We start from the raw sequence: 23,813 nt of genomic DNA on the forward strand, positions 1-23,813 counted from the left end.
CTCTTTCCCATCTATTCCAAACCATGTCAACATATGAGTTAAGGAGTTTTGACGGCATTATCGGGGGAAAAAATATACATGAATCAACCTATGGGTTGGACACCAACCCTAACATGGGCTAAACACCAGCACTGCACTGAGTGGGTACTATTCCAGCAATCATAAAACACTGCTCTCTCTACAACTCTGTGGTCCAAATATTCCAATATACTGCCACCATGACAGATATTTCCTTCCTCATGGAGAAGAGACATTTTGCCATTACAATTAATTAATTTGGTCGTTAGGGGTTGTGGAGATTGCAGACCCGTATTGACAGCTGACTTACTGCCATTAATTCCTCCTTGTCCATGAGAGAGAGAGAGAGAGAGAGAGAGAGAGAGAGAGAGAGAGAGAGAGAGAAATGCGAGTGTGAGAGTCAGGGAGAGAGGGAGACAGGAGAGGGAGATGGAGAAAGAGAAGGCTGAGATGGGGGACGGGGTGGGCGTCCATTCCAAAACAAGTAGCACCTGTCAGCTGGGTTGGGAGGCTGGAGTCTCCCATATCTCCCCTGGCCAAGGCCTCCTCTCCCTGGGGCCTCCATCCCTACCTCTACCCTCAACCACCATCTATCTATATGCACCAGGCTGTGACTAAAACAGAGGTATTCTGCACCCAGGCACCTACTCCACTGAGAGGAGAGGCAGGGCAGGGAGGCAGCTAGCTACCTGGGCTGGCCATGATGCACAACACCATGAAGCCTCCTCTCACTCCATGCTAGGGAAAGAGCAGGCAGTCACAACATTATATCAAATCTAATTCAATAGAAATAGTCAAATTAGAGGCCTGGTAATACAATGCATGATGTACACTATGAATAGTTGATTCAAATTAATCTGGCTAATGAACCCTTATTCTGATTTGGGAAATTGGTTGACAACAACACATTCTTTCTCCATCCAAAAATGTAGGCTATCAACTGGACTTGTAAAGATAAACATATTTATTCATTTTAAATGGTTGGTTCAATTACCATAATTTGCATAAATAGTAATAATTTCTGTATTCAGGCCCAAACTATAGATCCATGATACTTGGTCAACAGAAGCATCCGGTATCAAAGTGTGAGAACACTTTCAGAATATGCTGAGCTCAGCAAGAACACAGTTCAGCCACAACTTGATAAGCCAATCATCTTGTTCATTTTTTCCACTTTGAGCCTGTCATAGTGGGGTCATTAAAACAAACCACCCAGACAACAGCTACTTAAGCTAAGCTACTTAAGCCTAACTACTGCAGTTTCTCCAGGCAGACATTTCTGTAGGAAAGTGATTATCTGAGAGAAGCTGAGGTAAACCGACAAGAACAACACAACACAGCTCGGAGCTTGCATCTATCTAGATGGACATAACATGAGGTAACGAATGAAAGTCAACATTGGAGCTCTCTTCTTTGACATACATATGGATTGCGGTTAAGCCCATGCTTTGTAACAGGCTTTAGAGCAAGTCCATCAACCACTCATTGAGGTCGGGTGGGAGGGGGTGTCTGCTTGTCTGCAGAGTGAATGGCAACCCCTCAGAAGTGCTGATGTGGCTCCCAAAGTCATCTCAGTCAACAACTCGAAAACTCAGTGGAAACCTCAACCCAAATAAATGATAGGGATGCACATGAGATAAAAAGTTGGTTCCCCACAACTCCCTCTCCAGCTCTACTTAAAACTCATTAGCAGGAGCTGCGTGGAAAAGGCCTGGTGCTCACATGCATATACTGTATGATTGCATAATTAACAGGAAAGGCCTCACAATGACATTGTAGTGGATATGAAGGAATTATTCCTAAGGTAACTAGTATTGCAATAGCTTTAAATTAAGTCTGCTGGAAGCCTGAAAGCATAGGAATAACTCAAACGCCACACAACTATATCTTAGTTGACTGTGTTTTCCTGTATTTGAAAGAATACTGCTGTGTTTGTCAGTTATACTTTAATTTGGACTACAGGTGTATCTTTAGATGAACTATTACAGGGGAGAGTGCTGATGTGAAACCCATTGTATGTTTCACCCGGGCGGGACAGAAAATCCTACAGAAACACTAGCTTTTACAGTAATTGGAGAAAACATTCCATCCACCACGTTTTAGAATGGAAAGTGGTTGCCAGAGAGAGACTGCTGCTCGAAGACATGCAGTTCTTCTATTCATCTATTTTCAGATTACTACACACTATACTAATTAGAGTAATTAACTATTACCAAATCCACTTTTTCAGATTGAATAATGATTATGAGCTGTAATTAGTTTGCTGGACTGGTTAAAGCCACAGTAGGACAATGTAAAAAGTATGACTATCACAGACGCAGGTTTGATCCCAGGCTGTGTCACAGTCGGCCGTGACCGGGAGACCCATGAGGAGGCGCACAATTGGCCCAGAGTCATCCGGGTTAGGGGAGGGTTCGGCCGGCCGGAATTTACTTGTCCCATTGTGTTCTAGCGACTCCTTGTGGCGCCCGGGAGCCTGCAAGCTGACCTCCGTCGCCAGCTGGATGGTGTTTCCTCTGACACATTGGTGCGGCTGGCTTCCGGGTTAAGCAAGCAGTGTGTCAAGAAGCAGTGCATCTTGGGAGGGTCATGTTTCGGAGGACGCATGGCTCTCGACCTTCGCCTCTTCCGAGTCTGTAGGGGAGTTGCAGGGATGGGACAAGACTGTAACTACCAATTGGAAAGAAAATGGGGTAAAAGTACAAAGAAATTAAACACATAAATACAAAATTAAACATGACTATTGCCCTGTAGCACTCACATCTGTAGCCATGAAATTCTTTAAAAGGCTGGTCATGGCTCACATCAACAACGTCATCCCAGAAACCCTGGATCCAGTCCAATTTGCATACTGCCCCAACAGATCCACAGATGACACAATCACTATTGCACTCCACACTGCCCTTGCCCACCTGGACAAAAGGAACACCTACGTGAGAATTAGGGCTGACCCCATTTAGCCGACTGGTCAATTGTTTGGTCGATAGTTTATTGGTTGACCAAGATTTCTTTGGTCGATCAGTAGCAAAAATAAATTACAAATGAATGGTGTACAAGACACCTGTCTGAGTCGCGCCTGTCTGAGTGGACTAAACCATTATGGAGGCTGTGGGGATGGCACAGTCCATCAGTCTGTGCTACTGAAATTATATATGGTTATATTACGTAAGAACAATGGTGCAACACTAATAAAAATAATATTACTTTATAACAAATGCATTTTCTCCTGCGTTGGATAGTGGTTGCTGTCCGGGGTTCTGAAACACAGTGCGCTGTTGACTTGGCACCTTTTACTAGACCATGTTGCTATGTGCATATTAGCAAAGTTATCCAGCATATTGGTGTTCTGAACAATGGAGGAGGAGGCAGCAGCCCTTGCCTTAATTGACAAAGAAAAGTGAGGAGAGAAGAAATTCCAACTTAATTAGGTCTATAATCAATAGCCTAAGTGTGAAATGAGCCTGTCTTTATAAATCATCCATGCACAGTACATGTATACTGTATCTACAGAAATACGACAGATCTTGCTTTTGTTGCCTCTTTGAGTGTTTGTTTAATAGCCTACTGGTTCCATGAGCACCAAGCCTCACACAAACACAACATGTCGAATAAACAATTTCACAAATTCAACTGTTTTTAATATTTTCTATGCTGTAATAAAGGCTGTACACTCTTTTTTTTTATTAGAACAGCCTCTCTGGTATTATTTATAATTTATTTAGTGTTGTTTACACTGTTCCAAATTGTCTGAAAAATAATATTTATAATAATAATAACAACACTGTTCCCTGGGCGCCAAAGACGTGGATGTAGATTATCGCAGGCCCCCGCACCTCTCTGATTCAGAGGGCTTGGGTTAAATGCGGAAGACACATTTCAGTTGAATGCATTCAGTTGTACAACTGACTAGGTATCCCCCTTTCTCTTCCCTTAGTAACAACAACCCTCCTTTTTCTTGATCTTCTTCTTATTGTTATTATTACTATTATTATTATGATCCTCATTATAATAAGTTTCATGATCATAATAATAAGTAATGTAATTATCATTAGTAGGCTTAGTACAGCAGCTTTGGGTCCCGTGTGGCTCAATTTGTAGAGCATGGCGCTGGGAAAGCCAAAGTTGTGGGTTTGTGTAAGGGTTTTCTGGTGAAAGAGAAGCGGACCAAAAAGCAGCATGGTGGTTATTCATGTTCTTTAATTTATAAAGAAACTACACATGAGATAACTAACAAAAACAACAAACGTGAGAAAACCTAAAACAGTCCTATCTGGTGCAGACACAGAGACAGGAACAATCACCCACAAACACACAGTGAAACCCAGGCTACCTAAGTATGATTCTCAGAGACAACTAATGACACCTGCCTCTGATTGAGAACCATACTAGGCCGAAACATAGAAATACCCAAATCATAGAAAAACAAACATAGACTGCCCACCCAACTCACGCCCTGACCATACTAACTAAATACAAAACACAGGAAATAAAGGTCAGAACGTGACAGTTTGCGTCCCACTGGGGACCAGTTGGAAAACGTATGAAAAATGTATGCAATCACTACTGTAAATCGCTGTGGACTAATGACTAAAATGTAAATGTTGTATAACCACAATCGAGCTAAGAGCAGTTCCTCAGGCTCCCCCTAGTCATTTGAGTGTCTTAATTATTTAATCAAACAGTGCGCTTAACGCATCAGACAAGCTCAGTGCATATAGTCGATTTGAGTAATACACAAAATGTTGACCAATAGATTGGTCAAAGGACAGACAACTTATTTTTTTTTGTCGGGGACAGCCCTAGCGAGAATGTTGTTCATTGACTACAGCTCAGCGTTTAACACCATAGTGCCCTCTAAGCCCATCACTAAGCTAAGGACCATGGAATTGAACACCTCCCTATGCAACTGGATACCTCAACACGGGGGCCATTCAGGGGTGCGTGCTTAGTGCCATCGTGTACTCCCTGTTCACGCATGGCTCCAACACCATCCTTAAGTTTGCCAGTGACATAGCGGTAGTAGGCCTGATCACAGATGACAATGAGACAGCCTATAGGGAGGTGGTCAGAGATTCTCCCTCAACGTGAGCAAGACAAGGGAGCTGATCGCGGACTACAGGAAAAAGAGGGCCGAGCATGCCCCCATTCACATCAACAGGGCTGTAGTGGAGCGGGTCGAGAGCTTCACAGTCGTGAAAAGGGCACGATAACGCGAATTCCCCTTCAGGAGGCTGAAAAGATTTGGCGCGGGACCTCAAATCCTCAAAAAGTTATACAACTGCACCATCGAGAGCATCCTGACTGGTTGCATCACCGCTTGGTTTAATAAGTTCTCGGAATCAGACTGCAAGGCTCTACAGAGGATAGTGCATACGGCCCAGTACATCACTTGGGCCAAGCTTCCTCCCATCCAGGACCACTATACCAGGCGGTGTCAGAGGAAGGCCCTAACAATTGTCAAAGACTCCAGCCACCCAAGCCATAGACTGTTCTCTCTGCTACTGCACAGCAAGCGGTACCGGAGTGCCAAGTCTGGGACCAAAAGGCTCCTGAACAGATTCTGCCACCAACCCATAACACTGCTAAACAGTTCATTATCTGGCTACCTGAACTATTTGCATTGGCCCCCTTATTTTATTTTGATTTAATACAATTGTTTTCACTGACTCTCTTGCATAGGCTCGATGTACACTCACTGGACTCTAACTACACACTCACACATACTACACTGACACTTCAACACACACACACACACACACATGCATTTTGACGCCACACACACACATAAACATACATTCACATTCCTTCACACTCTTCACATACGCTGCTGCTACTCTCTGTTTATTATCTATGCATAGTCACTTTACCCCTACCTACATGCATGTATTACCTCAATTACCTCGACTAACCCGTACCTCTGCACATTGACTCTGTACCGGTACCTCATGTATATAGCCTCGTTATTGTTATTTTACTATTTTTCCTTTAGCACATTTTTCTTACTTTATTTCAACTCTGCATGTTGGTTAAGGGTTCGCAAGTAAGCATTTCACGGTAAGGTCCATTACCTGTTGTATTCGGCACATGTGACAAATACCATTGTATTATATTCGATACTGGTACCCCATGTATACATCCAAGTTATTGTTACTCATTGTGTATTCATTATTACTTCTATTATTTCTCCATTTTCTTTCTCTCTGCATTGTAAGTTAGTAAGAACTTCACTGTTAGTCTACACCTGTTGTTCATTAAGCATTTAACAAATCAAATTTGAATTGATTTGAGTATGGTTTGGGTCGGCACCCAAATGTGAAAAACGTACTACTTCATTAGTCATTAGTGTAAAGGGGGATCATCACCTACCCAGACCAGGTGGTATCTCCGGGCATGGTGGTATAGGTTTGGTAGTTGGTGGCGTGTGATTTCCCTCAGGTCGTGCGCTGGGCAGCAGCTGGTCTGCAGTGGCCAGGTAGTTGGCGAAGGTGGCGTTGGGCCGGCTGAGGTTGTAGTAGTAGTGGTGTCCGCTGCGGCTGGCGTTGCGGCCGTTGTTGAAGCGGCTGAAGATCTGGTCGAAGCGCTGGCTGTAGACGTCGAAGTAGAGGATCATCATGATGACAAAGTGCACCAGGCAGAGCAGCAGGACAGCCTTGCAGATGCGCTCCAGGGTCCGGCCTAACATCAGCCGAGTCATGGTTGAGCCTGCCGCCCCTGCCGCACAGTCTAGGGCATCCGCTCGGTTGGTCACACCCCTGGGCCTGGGCTGGCCTGGACAAATGCTGCACGCTGCCTCACTCTATCACCTGTGGGAGGGCCAGGGAACAACATTACATTATGTTCGCACTACATTTATATTTAGTTGCCGTTTAAGTAAATTAGGCCCAACACAGGAAATGAGAAGCAAATCACAGTATCTGTATATGCCATGTACAGTGGGGCAAAAAAAGTATTTAGTCAGCCACCAATCGTGCAAGTTCTCCCACTTAAAAAGATGAGAGAGGTCTGTAATTTTCATCATATGTACACTTCAACTATGACAGACAAAATGAGGAGAAAAAAAGTCCTGAAAATCACATTGTAGGATTTTTTATGAATTTATTTGCAAATTATGGTGGAAAATAAGTATTTGGTCACCTACAAACAAGCAATATTTCAGGATCTCACAGACCTGTAATTTCTTGTTTAAGAGGCTCCTCTGACCTCCACTCGTTACCTGTATTAATGGCACCTGTTTGAACTTGTTATCAGTATAAAAGACATCTGTCCACAACCTCAAACAGTCACAATCCAAACTCCACTATGGCCAAGACCAAAGAGCTGTCAAAGGACACCAGAAACTAAATTGTAGACCTGCACCAGGCTGGGAAGACTGAATCTGCAATAGGTAAGCAGCTTGGTTTGAAGAAATCAACTGTGGGAGCAATTATTAGGAAATGGAAGACATACAAGACCACTGATAATCTCCCTCGATCTGGGGCTCCACGCAAGATCTCACCCCGTGGGGTCAAAATGATCACAAGAACGGTGAGCAAAAATCCCAGAAGCACACGGGGGGACCTAGTGAATGACCTGCAGAGAGCTGGGACCAGAGTAACAAAGCCTACCATCAGTAACACACTACGCCACCAGGGACTCAAATCCTGCAGTGCCAGACGTGTCCCCCTGCTTAAGCCAGTACATGTCCAGGCCCGTCTGAGGTTTGCTAGAGAGCATTTGGATGCTCCCGAAGAAGATGGGGAGAATGTAATTTTGGTAAAAACTCAACTCGTCGTGTTTGGAGGACAAAGAATGCTGAGTTGCATCCAAAGAACACCATACCTACTGTGAAGCATGGGGGTGGAAACATCATGCTTTGGGGCTGTTTTTCTGCAAAGGGACCAGGACGGCTGATTCGTGTAAAGGAAAGAATGAATGGGGCCATGTATCATGAGATTTTGAGTGAAAACCTCCTTCCATCAGCAAGGGCATTGAAGATGAAACGTGGCTGGGTCTTTCAGCATGACAATAATCCCAAACACACCGCCTGGGCAACGAAGGAGTGGATTCGTAAGAAGCATTTCAAGGTCCTGGAGTGGCCTAGTCAGTCTTCAGATCTCAACCCCATAGAAAATCTTTGGAGGGAGTTGAAAGTCCATGTTGCACAGCAACAGCCCCAAAACATCACTGCTCTAGAGGAGATCTGCATGGAGGAATGGGCCAAAATACCAGCAACAGTGTGTGAAAACCTTGTAAAGACTTACAGAAAACGTTTGACCTCTGTCATTGCCAACAAAGGGTATATAACAAAGTATTGAGATAAACTTTTGTTATTGACCAAATACTTATTTTCCACCATAATTTGCAAATAAATTCATAAAAAATCATAGTTGAAGTGTACCTATGATGAAAATTACAGGCCTCTCTCATCTTTTTATGTGGGAGAACTTGCACAATTGGTGGCTGACTAAATACTTTTGTGCCCCACTTGTACATGTTTCCAAGAAAATAAACATCAAGGAATAAACCAAAAGCAACCTACTCCACCCAACAACGTGATTTGAAAAACATTTATAATAAAATGGCTTGACTGGACTCTCTGTTCTCTCCCCTGGCAGGATCACAAGTGGAAACATCATGGGGAAAGCACCAGATATCAAAGATGACTACCTGGCTCTAGCCTAGCAGATAGATTACCCAGGTGCAATGTGGAGGGAGGGAGGTGGGAAGGAACGCCACTGTCAATGTCAGACCCAACTCTATCTCACCAGGCCGGGTCTCACTCATTGATTTTCTCACAGACAAGCACACAAAAACAATACAGTGGTGGTGTGTGTTTGATGAGGGTTTTTTAGATGGCGTATAGACGTAGGATCTTAATTTGATCACCCTGTTGTTGCAGAAAATGTCCTGCACGGCAGGAAAGAAAACTTGTTGTGTAATCAAGGTTTGAAAATGCTTCTAAAGTTTAATTTCCATTTGCCCTAATTTCCATTTGCCCCAACTAAAAACGTATAAAAAAATTAAAATATAAAAAAATCCACACAATAATTCACATTTCCTGTTGCTGCAGGATTATTTTCCTGCTGTGAGAAACTGGTCAAATTAAGGTAGCCTACCTGTTAGTTCAGTAACCAAAAGGTCGCTAGTTCGAATTACCCAGCCAACAAGGTGAAAAATCTGCCAATATGCCCTTCAGAGCAAGGCACTAAACCTAAACCTAATCAAATAACCTAATTATTTGACTGACCTGTGTAGTTCTAAGTTCTGTGGTAAACTGACTTGACGAAGAGCCTCTATTTCAATTTGAATGGCAAATGCTGTTTCAAAAAGTGCAATAGTCCAGTACTAATACTAAAATATTCATTATAAAGAGACTGACCTCATAGAGGACAAGGCTAGTTGGTGAAAGAATTTAGATGCCTTTTCATCTCTACATTAAGACTCAATTATGACAGATGCTGCATCACACTGTTAACCAGCATGACGTCAAAAACAGATTATAAACTGGGTGGTTCGAGCCGTGAATGTCGATTGGCTGACAGCCGTGGCATATCATACCGTAAACCACGGGTATGACAAAACATGTATTTTTACTGCTCTAATTAAGTAGGTAACCAGTCCACAATAGCAATAAGGCACCTCAGGGGGTGTGGTATATGGCCATTATACCACAGCTAAGGGTTGTGTCCAGGCACTCTGCATTGTATTGTGCTTAAGAACAGCCCTTAGCCGTGGTATATTGGCCATATACCACACCCCCTCAGGCCTTATTGCTTAATTCGCCTTTTGGAAGCCCACACACTAGTTTATCAGTTTGCTCACTAACATTAAAGACAAGCCAACATAATGTACATAATGGCCTATATGTGCAGTGCAAACCAGGCCTTAGCATTGGAGAATATCAACATGGGACCAAGATGCTTGTTTAGAAACGGCTGGTGTCTAGTGAATATTTAATTCCATATTGGACACTAAATCCCTTATACACTAAACGTATCCCTTGGACACTAAATGGATGCTGAGAACTCTTTTAGATTAAACCGACACACCAATATTAAACCGACACACTAATAAAGTAAAGTCCTGGAAATATGGTGGCAATAAATGTGTACAGCATGTATGTTCAAATTTTAATAGTGTGCTGGCTCTTGATGTGGCGCCCAATTAATCTGTCGGTGCATAATTCATTATGTGCTAGTTAGTCTCTCTACCAGCACCGTCTCCCCTGTGACAGCTATATTAAGGCTAAACTAAGCCATAAACAACACAATGATAATGGCCAGTATAAGTTGTATACCACCTTATTGGCATCGGCATATTTGGCAGCAAATGTTTAATCCCTCTCCTTTTTGTTTGTGGTGTCATCTCCACTCTGCATACATTACTGTAATCAGTCACAGCTGTCTTAGGCCTATACAGTAATGTTACAATGGATGTGTTTCAACTTTAGAACAGGGGTGGTTGATTTTGCCATTTTTTTTTTTATTATTATTTTGGCTTAAAAAAACACTACAGGCCACAGTTGAACGTCTAAAACTGTATAGAAACTATGTAGAAATGATAATGGTCCTATATATTTTTTTTAATAACTGCCCTTTATCTGGCCCGCAAATTGATTTTGTTGAACAAATCAGTCAAAAGAAATCTGTGCAGCCCTACGTTGGACCCTTCATGGATGTGGTATTTCCCAATGTGGCCCTCGAGCCATTTTTTTTGCCCAACCCTGCTTTAAAACAACCCTTAACACAGAGCCAGAGCAGTAGCCCCAAATCATAACAACTTATTTGCCAATATTAGGTGAGTCATCACTTGCAGAGTTTCTTGCAATCCAACGTAAACCAAGGATTTGTGGCTGACTTCTTAGTAAAGAGACATATAGATTAACAATACTCAGTGGTGACAATGTTTTATGTAACATTACATAATGATATAAAGCAAAGGCAAATCCTAAGCAGCAGAGAGACGGTTAAGTAGTAGATATTTAGAGTATAGCCTTTAAGCAGTAGAACTTCACTGTTTAATCGTTTTTGTCAACACAGCTGGGGAAATGCTGATGCTGAAAGAAGAACTAATAGATGAGTGACTATGTTATTTCTGTCTTTATATTATTTTTCAAGTGGTAATGAGAGGTTGTCAGACAGAGAAATGTGTTACAGCATCCCTGCTGTGATGGAGATCTCCAAATGCTGCGTTTTAAAGGGGAAATACTTGGGTAGGACCCTAGACGAGCACTAGTTTCTATTTGCTCTACTCTAAGGCCACGGGCCCTAGCGCAACCCACCAACCAGCCCTCATGGCCTCATCAAATATGCATTAGATATGCTACACTTGATAAAATTGGGCAAAACTGTAGCCTTCGAGCATTTCTAGCTTGACAACTCAATAACATACAAACCATGCAGTGCTAGTGTGTTTTACCAAATGTATAAATCTGTAACAATAAATCTAAAACTTAGGCTAATCATTCAAAAAAAGCTTTAACATTGTGTCATTTGCCAGTTTTCAACAAACAAGTCCCCATGCATTTATGAGTTCCTGCTCTTCCCATGACCACGTGAATCCAGGTAAAAGCTATAATCCCTTATTGATGTCTCTTGTTAAATCTACTTCAATCAGTGTAGATGAAGGGGAGGAGACAGGTTAAAGAAGGATTTTTACACCTTTAGACAATTGAGACAAGGCAAGACAAAATATTTAAGTGCCTTTGAACGGGGTATGGCAGTGTGGTTCCAGGCGCACCAGTTTGAGTCAAGAACTGGAACGCTGCTGGATTTCATGCTCAACATGTTCTCGTGTGTATCAAGAATGGTCCACCATCCAAAACACATCCAGCCAACTTGACACAACTGTGGAAAGCCTTGGAGTCAACATGGGCCAGCATTCCTGTGGAACACTTTCGACACCTTGTTGAGTCCCTGCCCCGACGAATTGAGGCTGTTCTGAGGGCAAAAGGTGGTGCAACTCAATATTAGGAAGGTGTCTGTAATGTTTGGTGTACTCAGTGTACATTATATGCTCAGTGAGGGGAAAGAAATGTATGGGTGGATTTACATCTTTCTGATGCAAACTGTAGGTCCCATGTTCTTCACAGAATCACATTTTACGTTGATAACAGTGCTGAGGTAAATTCTCTCACATGATCTGTGCAGTAAAATAGGGTGCACGAAATACAGTACCTTAGGAAAGCATTCAGGCCCCTTGACTTGTTCCACATTTTGTTACGTTACGGCCGTATTCTGAAATTGATTAAATTGTACCGGGATCCTCATCTCTCCCAAGTGGTCATTCTCTCTTTCTCCCCTTACCCATCTGTCTATCGCCTCCTTTGAATTCCATGCTGTCACAGTTACTAGCCCTTTCAAGCTTAACATCCTTATCATTTATCGCCCTCCAGGTTCCCTCGGAGAGTTCATCAATGAGCTTGATGCCTTGATAAGCTCCTTTCCTGAGGACGGCTCACCTCTCACAGTTCTGGGCGACTTTAACCTCCCCACGTCTACCTTTGACTCTTTCCTCTCTGCCTCCTTCTTTCCACTCCTCTCCTCTTTTGACCTCACCCTCTCACCTTCCCCCCCTACTCACAAGGCAGGCAATACGCTCGACCTCATCTTTACTAGATGCTGTTCTTCCACTAACCTCATTGCAACTCCCCTCCAAGTCTCCGACCACTGCCTTGTATCCTTTTCCCTCTCGCTCTCATCCAACACCTCCCACACTGCCCCTACTCGGATGGTATCGCGCGCGTCCCAACCTTCGCTCTCTCTCCCCCGCTACTCTCTCCTCTTCCATCCTATCATCTCTTCCCTCCGCTCAAACCTTCTCCCACCTATCTCCTGATTCTGCCTCCTCAACCCTCCTCTCCTCCCTCTCTGCATCCCTTGACTCTCTATGTCCCCTATCCTCCAGGCCGGCTCGGTCCTCCCCTCCCGCTCCGTGGCTCGATGACTCATTGCGAGCTCACAGAACAGGGCTCCGGGCAGCCGAGCGGAAATGGAGGAAAACTCGCCTCCCTGCGGACCTGGCATCCTTTCACTCCCTCCTCTCTACATTTTCCTCCTCTGTCTCTGCTGCTAAAGCCACTTTCTACCACGCTAAATTCCAAGCATCTGCCTCTAACCCTAGGAAGCTCTTTGCCACCTTCTCCTCCCTCCTGAATCCTCCGCCCCCTCCCCCCTCCTCCCTCTCTGCAGATGACTTCGTCAACCATTTTGAAAAGAAGGTCGACGACATCCGATCCTCGTTTGCTAAGTCAAACGACACCGCTGGTTCTGCTCACACTGCCCTACCCTGTGCTCTGACCTCTTTCTCCCCTCTCTCCAGATGAAATCTCTCGTCTTGTGACGGCCGGCCGCCCAACAACCTGCCCGCTTGACCCTATCCCCTCCTCTCTTCTCCAGACCATTTCCGGAGACCTTCTCCCTTACCTCACCTCGCTCATCAACTCATCCCTGACCGTTGGCTATGTCCCTTCCGTCTTCAAGAGAGCGAGAGTTGCACCCCTTCTGAAAAAACCTACACTCGATCCCTCCGATGTCAACAATTACAGACCAGTATCCCTTCTTTCTTTTCTCTCCAAAACTCTTGAACGTGCCGTCCTTGGCCAGCTCTCCCGCTATCTCTCTCTGAATGACCTTCTTGATCCAAATCAGTCAGGTTTCAAGACTAGTCATTCAACTGAGACTGCTCTCCTCTGTATCACGGAGGCGCTCCGCACTGCTAAAGCTAACTCTCTCTCCTCTGCTCTCATCCTTCTAGATCTATCGGCTGCCTTCGATACTGTGAACCATCAGATCCTCCTCTCCACCCTCTCCGAGTTGGGCATCTCCGGCGCGGCCCACACTTGGATTGCGTCCTACCTGACAGGTCGCTCCTACCAGGTGGCGTGGCGAGAATCTGTCTCCTCACCACGCGCTCTCACCACTGGTGTCCCCAGGGCTCTGTTCTTGGCCCTCTCCTATTCTCGCTATACACCAAGTCACTTGGCTCTGTCATAACCTCACATGGTCTCTCTTATCATTGCTATGCAGACGACACACAATTAATCTTCTCCTTTCCCCCTTCTGATGACCAGGTGGCGAATCGCATCTCTGCATGTCTGGCAGACATATCAGTGTGGATGACGGATCACCACCTCAAGCTGAACCTCGGCAAGACGGAGCTGCTCTTCCTCCCGGGGAAGGACTGCCCGTTCCATGATCTCGCCATCACGGTTGACAACTCCATTGTGTCCTCCTCCCAGAGCGCCAAGAACCTTGGCGTGATCCTGGACAACACCCTGTCGTTCTCAACTAACATCAAGGCGGTGGCCCGTTCCTGTAGGTTCATGCTCTACAACATCCGCAGAGTACGACCCTGCCTCACACAGGAAGCGGCGCAGGTCCTAATCCAGGCACTTGTCATCTCCCGTCTGGATTACTGCAACTCGCTGTTGGCTGGGCTCCCTGCCTGTGCCATTAAACCCCTTCAACTCATCCAGAACGCCGCAGCCCGTCTGGTGTTCAACCTTCCCAAGTTCTCTCACGTCACCCCGCTCCTCCGTTCTCTCCACTGGCTTCCAGTTGAAGCTCGCATCCGCTACAAGACCATGGTGCTTGCCTACGGAGCTGTGAGGGGAACGGCACCTCAGTACCTCCAGGCTCTGATCAGGCCCTACACCCAAACAAGGGCACTGCGTTCATCCACCTCTGGCCTGCTCGCCTCCCTACCACTGAGGAAGTACAGCTCCCGCTCAGCCCAGTCAAAACTGTTCGCTGCCCTGGCCCCCCCAATGGTGGAACAAACTCCCTCACGACGCCAGGACAGCGGAGTCAATCACCACCTTCCGGAGACACCTGAAACCCCACCTCTTTAAGGAATACCTAGGATAGGTTAAGTAATCCCTCTCACCCCACCCCCCCCCTAAGTTTTAGATGCACTATTGTAAGTGACTGTCCCACTGGATGTCATAAGGTGAATGCACCAATTTGTAAGTCGCTCTGGATAAGAGCGTCTGCTAAATGACTTAAATGTAATGTAATGTAATGTATTGTTTTTTCTCATAAATAAAAACCACGTTTTTAGAAATGCTTGAAAATGTATATAAAAAATAAAATTGAATATCACCTTTACATAAGTATTCAGACCCTTTACTTAGTACTTTGTTGAAGCACCTTTGGCAGCGATTACAGCCTTGAGTCTTCTTGGGTATGACGCTACAAGCTTGGCACACCTGTATTTGGGGAGTTTCTCCCATTCTTCTCTGCAGAAGCTCTGTCGGGTTGGATGGGGAGTGTTGCTGCACAGCTATTTTCAGGTCTCTCCAGAGATGTTCGATCGGGTTCAAGTCCAGGCTCTGGCTGGTGAACTCAAGGAAAGGTCCCAAAGCCAATCCTGCATTGTCTTGACTGTGTGCTTAGGGTCGTTGTCCTGTTGGAAGGTGGACCTTTGTCCCAGTCTGAGGTCATGAGCGCTCTGGGGCAGGTTTTCCTCAAGGATCTTTGCTCCGTTGATCTTTGCCTCGATCCTGACTAACTTCCCAGTCCCTGCCGCTGAAAAACATCCCCACAGCATGATGCTGCCACCACCATGCTTCACCGTAGGGATGGTGCAAGGCGTGACACGTGGCATTCAGATCAAAGTGTTTAATATTGGTTTCATCAGACCAGATAATCTTGTTTCTCATGGTCTGAGAGTCTTTAGGTGAATTTTGTCAAACTCCAAGCGGGCTGTCATGTGTCTTTTACTGAGGAGAGGCTTCCGTCTTGGCCACTACCATAAAGGCCTGATTGGTGGTGCTGCAGAGACGGTTGTCCTTCTGGAAGGTTCTCCCATCTCAACAAAGGCACTCTGGAGCTCTTTCAGTATCACCATCAGGTTCTGGAGGTGACACTGACCAAGGCCCTTCTCCCCTGATTGCTCAGTATGGCCGGGTGGCCAGTTCTAGGAAGCGTCTTGTTGGTTCCAAACATCTTCCATTTAAGAATGTTAGAGGCCACTGTGTTCTTGGGGACCTTCAATGCTGCAAAAATGTTTTGTGCCTCTGAGCTCTACGGACAATTCCTTCGACCTCATGGCTTGGTTTTATCTTTGACATACACTGTCAACTGTGGGACCTTATATAGTCTGGCGTGTGTCTTTCCAAATCATGTCCAATCAATTTAATTTACCACAGGTGGACTCCAATCAAGTTGTAGAAACATCTCAAGGATGACCAATGGAAACAGGATGCACCTGAGCTCCATTTTGAGTCTCATAGCAAAGGGTCTGAATAGTTATGTAAATAAGGTATTTCTGTTTTGTAGTTTAAGTACATTAGCAAAAATCTCTCACCTGTTTTGACTTTGTCACGATGGGTTGTTGTGTGTAGATTGCTGAGTTTTTTTATTTTTATTCAATCAATTTAAGAATAAGGCTGTAACGTAACAAAATGCGGAAAAAGTCAAGGGGTCTGAATACTTTCCGAAGGCACTGTATATATGTCGTGTGACAATGAGGACTGATTATCATGTTTATAGCATAGTGAAGACAGTTTTGTATTAATTACCATACACACATACCACTTGGCGGTCCCGTCCTGTGAGCTAGTGTGGCCTACCACTTCACGGCTGAGTCGTTGCTGCTCCTAGACATTTACAACACAGTTGACTGGGGCAGCTCTAGCAGGGCAGAAATGTGACGAAATGACTTGGTGGGAAGGTGGCATCCTTTGATGGTGCCACATTGAAAGTCGCTGAGCTCTTCAGTTAGGCCATTCTACTGCCAATGTTTGTCTATGGAGATTGCATGGCTGTGCGTTCAATTTTATACATCCGTCAGCAACGGGTGTGGCTGAAATAGCCGAATCCACTAATTTTAAATGGTTGTCCACATACTTTTGTAAATATAATGTATGTTTTACAATGGTGGGGGAGTGCCAAGATGGAGGTGTGGTGGCTTCAACACAGTGCCCCCTGTCAGTCATCTAGTGTATATAGACACAGTGCCTTCTGAAAGTAATCATACCCCTGGACTTATTCAAAATGTTGTTGTATTAAAGCCTAAATTCAAAATGGATTACATTTTTTTTTTCTCACCCATCTACACACAATATCCCATAATGACAAAGTGAAAACATGTTTCTAGAACATTTGTACATTTATTGAAAATTAAATACAGAAATATCTAATTTACATAAGTATTCACACCCCTGAGTCAATACTTTGTAGGAGCACCTTTGGAGTTGATTGCACCAGTGGAGGCTGCTGAGGGGAGGACGGCTCATAATAATGGCTGGAACAGAGTAAATGGAATGGCATGTGGGTGATGTATTTATTTGATACAATCCACTTGTTCCGCTCCAGCCATTACCACTAGCCCACCCTCGCCAATTAAGGTGCCACCAACCTCCTGTGGATTACACCTGTGGGTCTTTCTGGGTAAGTCTCTAAGAGATTTCCACACCTGGATCTTCTTTGCGAGGCATTGGAAAACCTCCCTGGTCTTTGTGGTTGAATCTGTGTTTGAAATGCACTGCTCGACTGAGGGACCTCACAGATAATTGTATGTGCGGGGGGGACATAGATGAGGTAGTCACATTCAAAAATCATGTTTACTAAAAATCACTATTATTGCACATAGAGTGAGTCGATTTAACTTATTATGTGACTTGTTAAGCACATTTTTACTCCTTGCAATAAGAAATACTTATTGATTGAAGCCATTTCAGGTTTTCATTTTGCAATCATTTGTAAAAATGTTGAAAAACATAATTCCATTTTGACATTATGAGATATTGCATGTAGGGCAGTGACAAAACATATACATTTAATCCATTTTAAATTCCGGCTGTAAATATGGAAAAAGTCAATGGGTGTGGATACTTACTGGAGCCACTGTAAATCATTGTACACAATGCAGTGTAATTGAAAATGTGTTGGCAGGAGTCATTCCTAAACACAAGGCTTGACACTGTTTTGGTAACACATCAAAACACAGGCACTGCAGAGATCTGAGTCACTCAAAATACCATGAGTAGATTTGATCGAAATGTCCACATACTCCTGATTGCATGAGATCTCTAGATTTATAAAAAAAGATTGTTGAAAATTGATTCCACCATTATGCAGTGAGTCACCACCTGATATGGGTGTGGATAGGATAGAATAGAACAGAACAGAGCAGTGTGTGTTGGTTTACAAAACGTGCAAAGTACAAAATGTAAAGGGGAAGTGGGACATATTATTCTAATGAATAACACGTTGCATTTGAGCTATTATTTGAGTGTAATAATGTGCTTCAATGATATGCCACCAATGTATATAAGCTCATAGACTTAGATCAGCATTCTGCATTCATAGAGGCATACAAAAACAAACATTAAGTAAATCAACACCTCACAAGGCGAGACATCACGCTAAAACAACACATTTTCCAGAACATCTAATAAGACTATTGGTCCAAATTGGCATAGCTTTGTGTAAAATGTAACGTCACATTGTTGGCTCAAGGCCCATAGAGTCAGTCCTACAGGAGTCAGAGGTGTTGCTTGTCAAAAGACTAAGAGACTAAAGACTAGATAAACAAAGACAGTACGGGGTGTGAAGGGCAAACTGTGTGTCACTGCCCTCTTGCCTGGAATGGCATTATGCTCATGCTAACCACTCTGAGAAAGTAACACCCCTCACCTTCTGACTGGCACGCACACACAGACACCTCTCGTGGGTGGGGGGGGGGGGGGGTAGGCCTACCTTGCACAGCATAGAAGATGTAAACTAACAGCCCTGTACAAACGAGATATATTTAATAATATATATTTTATTTCTGGAAAGGAAAGTTGCGTGGATACTTGGGCTTGAGCTATTACTAGGAGTATGTAAAGAATGGGGGGTTTCTTTACAAACCAAACAATAACTATCATAGCACATATTTCTTAAGTGCCATGCAGTCATTAATAGTTTGGTTTGAAAAAATTGGCCATGGTGGCCAATACCAATACACTGACTCAGAATAATAAAACCAAATCATTCTCCTTCACCAGCACACTCATCTCAACACAGATGAACATAGAGGGGTAAAGAGAGTGATGCCATTTAAGGGGAACAACCCTTAATAATCCATGTTGTGTAACATCACATAACAGACATGTTCTCATAGCTGGAGGAGAGGGTCCCAGATATCAGACTTCACACTCATGCCCGGTTACCACCAATACTGTGGAGCAGAGCACACGCACAGTTCAGTCTGCTGACCCTTGTCAGAAACTGTTATGCAGGTGAATGAGGACCCAAAAGCGACTTGGCGAAAACAGAGTCTTTAATCCAGTAAAGTAACTTTACAATCAAAAGGCATAATTCTACTCGTAATGACGAGAACAGACTGGAGACTTGATCAAGAACTGCAGGTTGCCTCGGGAAGGCACTTGAACGTAGCAGACTCAGACACCTGCTCACCACGCATCATCTGAGGGAAACACGACACGACAGGGCGATACACAGACACAGCACGGTGAACAATAGACAAGGATCCGACAGGACAGGAACGGAAAACAAGGGAAGAAATAGGGACTCTAATCAGGGGAAAAGATAAGGAACAGGTGTGGGAAGACTAAATGATTGATTAGGGGAATAGGAACAGCTGGGAGCAGGAACGGAACGATAGAGAGAAGAGAGAGAGGAAGGGAGAGAGAAAAAGGGGAACGAACCTAAAAAGACCAGCAGGGGGAAAACGAACAGAAGGAAAAGCAAAATGACAAGATAATATAAGACAAAACATGACAGTACCCCCCCCACTCACCGAGCGCCTCCTGGCGCTCTAGAGGAGGAACACTGGCGGCAACGGAGGAAATCATAGATCACAAACGGTCCAGCACGTCCCGAGAAAGAACCCAACTCCTCTCCTCAGGACCGTAACGGAAAAAAACGAAAAAAAGGGAAACTAGGGTACTACTCTAAAAAAAAAATGAGACACGGGTAGAGAACTGAAAGCTTTAGAGCAAACAGGACCAAACAGGCCAGGAGAGTAACAACTAGGGACAGACTGAGACACAGCAAGGGCAGGAACAAGAACAGGAGAGATGCGATGGCAGGGAACAGACTGAGACCCAGCAAGACCAGGAGCAGAAGCAGAAAATAAATTACCAGACTTCTTCTGCGCGCAGTCTGAACACGCAGCCACGAAACGGCGCGTGTCACGCTCCTGAGTAGGCCACCAAAACCACTGGCGAATAGAAGCAAGCGTACCCCGAACGCTGGGATGGCCAGCTAACTTGGCAGAGTGAGCCCACTGAAGAACAGCCAGACGAGTAGAAACAGGAACGAAAAGAAGGTTACTAGGGCAAGCGCGCGGCGACGCAGTGTGCGTGAGTGCTTGCTTAACCTGTCTCTCAATTCCCCAGACAGTCAACTCGACAACACGCCCAACAGGAAGGATCCCCTCGGGATCGGTAGAAGCCACAGAAGAACTAAAGAGACGGGATAAAGCATGAGGCTTGGTGTTCTTAGTACCCGGGCAATAAGAAATAACGAATTCGAAACGAGCGAAAAACAACGCCCAACGAGCATGACGCGCATTCAGTCGTTTGGCAGAACGGATGTACTCAAGGTTCTTTGGTCAGTCCAAACGACAAAAGGAACGGTCGCCCCCTCCAACCACTGTCGCCATTTGCCTAGGGCTAAACGGATGGCGAGCAGTTCGCGGTTAGCCACATCATAGTTACGTTCCGACGGTGACAGGCGATGAGAAAAATACGCACAAGGGTGGACCCCATCGTCAGTATCGGAGCGCTGGGACAGAATGGCTCCCACGCCCACCCCGACGCGTCAACCTCAACAATAAACGGTTTAGTGACGTCAGGTGCAACAAGGATAGGAGCGGATGCAAAACGCTTCTTGAAGAGAACAGGACAACAATCATACGACCGGTGAGGAGGAAGGGAGTTGGTTCTGGACCGACTGAAGACCGTGCGCAGACCATGATACTCCTCCGGCACTCCTGTCAAATCACCAGGTTCCTCCTGAGAAGAGGGGACAGAACAAACAGGAGACATAGCAGACATTAAACACTTCACATGACAAGAAACGTTCCAGGAAAGGATAGAATTACTAGACCAATCAAAAGAAGGATTATGACACACTAGCCAGGGATGACCCAAAACAACAGGTGTAAAAGGTGAACAAAAAATCAAAAAAGAAATGGTCTCACTATGGTTACCAGATACAGTGAGGGTTAAAGGTAGTGTTTCATATAATATACTGGGGAGAGGACTACCATCCAAGGCAAACATGACCGTGGGCTCCCTAACTGTCTGAGAGGAATGTCATGTTCCCGCGCCCAGGCTTCGTCCATAAAACAGCCCTCTGCCCCAGAGTCTATTAATGCACTGCAGGAAGCTGCCGATCCGGTCCAGCGTAGATGGACCGGTAAGGTAGTACATGTACTTGACGGAGAGGACCGTCTAGTAGCGCTTATCAGTCGCCCTCCGCTTACTGATGAGCTCTGGCCTTTAACTGGACATGAAATGACAAAATGACCAGCGGAACCGCAATAGAGACAGAGGCGGTTGGTGATTCTCCGTTCCCTCTCCTTAGTCGAGATGCGAATACCCCCCAGCTGCATGGGCTCAACACCTGAGTCAGTGGGGAAAGACGGTAGTGTCGGAGAGAGGGGAGACACAGTTAACGCGAGCTCTCTTCTATGAGCTCGGTGACGAAGATCTACCCGTCGTTTAATGCGAATAGCGAGTTCAATCAAAGAATCCACGCTGGATGGAACCTCCCGAGAGAGAATCTCATCCTTAACCTTAGCGTGGAGTCCCTCCAGAAAACGAGCAAGCAACGCCTGCTCGTTCCAGTTACTGGAGGCAGCAAGAGTGCGAAACTCTATAGAGTAATCCGTTATGGATCGATTACCTTGACATAGGGAAGACAGGGACCAGGAAGCTTCTTTCCCAAAAACTGAGCGATCAAAAACCCTTATCATCTCCTCTTTAAAGTTCAGATAATTGTTAGTACACTCAGCGCTTGCCTCCCAGATAGCTGTGCCCCACTGCCGAGCCCGACCAGTAAGGAGTGATATGACGTAGGCAATCCGAGCTCTCTCTCTGAGTATGTGTTGGGTTGGAGAGAGAACACTATATCACACTGGGTGAGAAAGGAGCGGCACTCAGTGGGCTGCCCAGAATAACATGGTGGGTTATTAACCCTAGGTTCCGGAGGCTCGGAAGAACCGGAAGTAGCTGGTGACACGAGACGAAGACTCTGATACTGTCCTGAGAGGTCGGAGACCTGAGCGACCAGGGTCTCAACGGCATGCCGAGCAGCAGACAATTCCTGCTCGTGTCTGTCGAGCATCGCTCCCTGGAACTCGAGAGTAGAGTAGAGAGAATCCATAGTCCATCCGCAGAGTACGACCCTGCCTCACACAGGAAGCGGCGCAGGTCCTAATCCAGGCACTTGTCATCTCCCGTCTGGATTACTGCAACTCGCTGTTGGCTGGGCTCCCTGCCTGTGCCATTAAACCCCTTCAACTCATCCAGAACGCCGCAGCCCGTCTGGTGTTCAACCTTCCCAAGTTCTCTCACGTCACCCCGCTCCTCCGTTCTCTCCACTGGCTTCCAGTTGAAGCTCGCATCCGCTACAAGACCATGGTGCTTGCCTACGGAGCTGTGAGGGGAACGGCACCTCAGTACCTCCAGGCTCTGATCAGGCCCTACACCCAAACAAGGGCACTGCGTTCATCCACCTCTGGCCTGCTCGCCTCCCTACCACTGAGGAAGTACAGCTCCCGCTCAGCCCAGTCAAAACTGTTCGCTGCCCTGGCCCCCCAATGGTGGAACAAACTCCCTCACGACGCCAGGACAGCGGAGTCAATCACCACCTTCCGGAGACACCTGAAACCCCACCTCTTTAAGGAATACCTAGGATAGGTTAAGTAATCCCTCTCACCCCACCCCCCCCCTAAGTTTTAGATGCACTATTGTTAAGTGACTGTCCCACTGGATGTCATAAGGTGATTGCACCAATTTGTAAGTCGCTCTGGATAAGAGCGTCTGCTAAATGACTTAAATGTAATGTAAATGTAAATGTAATGCATAGTCGCTGGGTCCATTCTTGGTCGGATCCTTCTGTTATGCAGGTGAATGAGGACCCAAAAGCGACTTGGCGAAAACAGAGTCTTTAATCCAGTAAAGTAACTTTACAATCAAAAGGCATAATTCTACTCGTAATGACGAGAACAGACTGGAGACTTGATCAAGAACTGCAGGTTGCCTCGGGAAGGCACTTGAACGTAGCAGACTCAGACACCTGCTCACCACGCAGCATCTGAGGGAAACACGACACGACAGGGCGATACACAGACACAGCACGGTGAACAATAGACAAGGATCCGACAGGACAGGAATGGAAAACAAGGGAAGAAATAGGGACTCTAATCAGGGGAAAAGATAAGGAACAGGTGTGGGAAGACTAAATGATTGATTAGGGGAATAGGAACAGCTGGGAGCAGGAACGGAACGATAGAGAGAAGAGAGAGAGGAAGGGAGAGAGAAAAAGGGGAACGAACCTAAAAAGACCAGCAGGGGGAAAACGAACAGAAGGAAAAGCAAAATGACAAGATAATATAAGACAAAACATGACAGAAACACTGCGTGTTTCACATTTCAACTAATGGAAAACGGATAGACACTCTTGTCAAGGAAGGTCTGTGATGCTTCTACTATCAAATCCCAATCAAATATTATTCATAGGCTACATGCCAAATATTCAAGCCAGAAATTAAATAAATATCGGAATACTAAACAAGGTTATTTATGCATCAACAAAGCTCTACCATTGTACAGTTGTGGCCATTTTTACAATGAC

The 23,813-nt window shown here is 45.2% G+C and overlaps 1 protein-coding gene and 1 pseudogene across 2 annotated transcripts in view; one reads left to right on the forward strand and one right to left on the reverse strand.

Moving 5' to 3' along the window:
* Positions 1-23,813, reverse strand: part of b4galt2 (UDP-Gal:betaGlcNAc beta 1,4- galactosyltransferase, polypeptide 2) — a 151,563-nt gene that overhangs the window by 121,082 nt on the left and 6,668 nt on the right. For both annotated transcript variants that reach the window (XM_046359934.1, XM_046359935.1), the window contains exon 2: positions 6,385-6,821. In XM_046359934.1, coding sequence (XP_046215890.1) covers positions 6,385-6,712 — 328 coding nt within the window. In that variant the 5' untranslated portion in view covers positions 6,713-6,821. The remainder of the gene's footprint in view (positions 1-6,384; positions 6,822-23,813) is intronic.
* LOC124041860 lies at positions 13,761-14,864 on the forward strand (annotated as a pseudogene).

This window comes from Oncorhynchus gorbuscha, linkage group LG08 (assembly GCF_021184085.1).
Source record: "Oncorhynchus gorbuscha isolate QuinsamMale2020 ecotype Even-year linkage group LG08, OgorEven_v1.0, whole genome shotgun sequence".
NCBI lineage: Eukaryota > Metazoa > Chordata > Actinopteri > Salmoniformes > Salmonidae > Oncorhynchus > Oncorhynchus gorbuscha.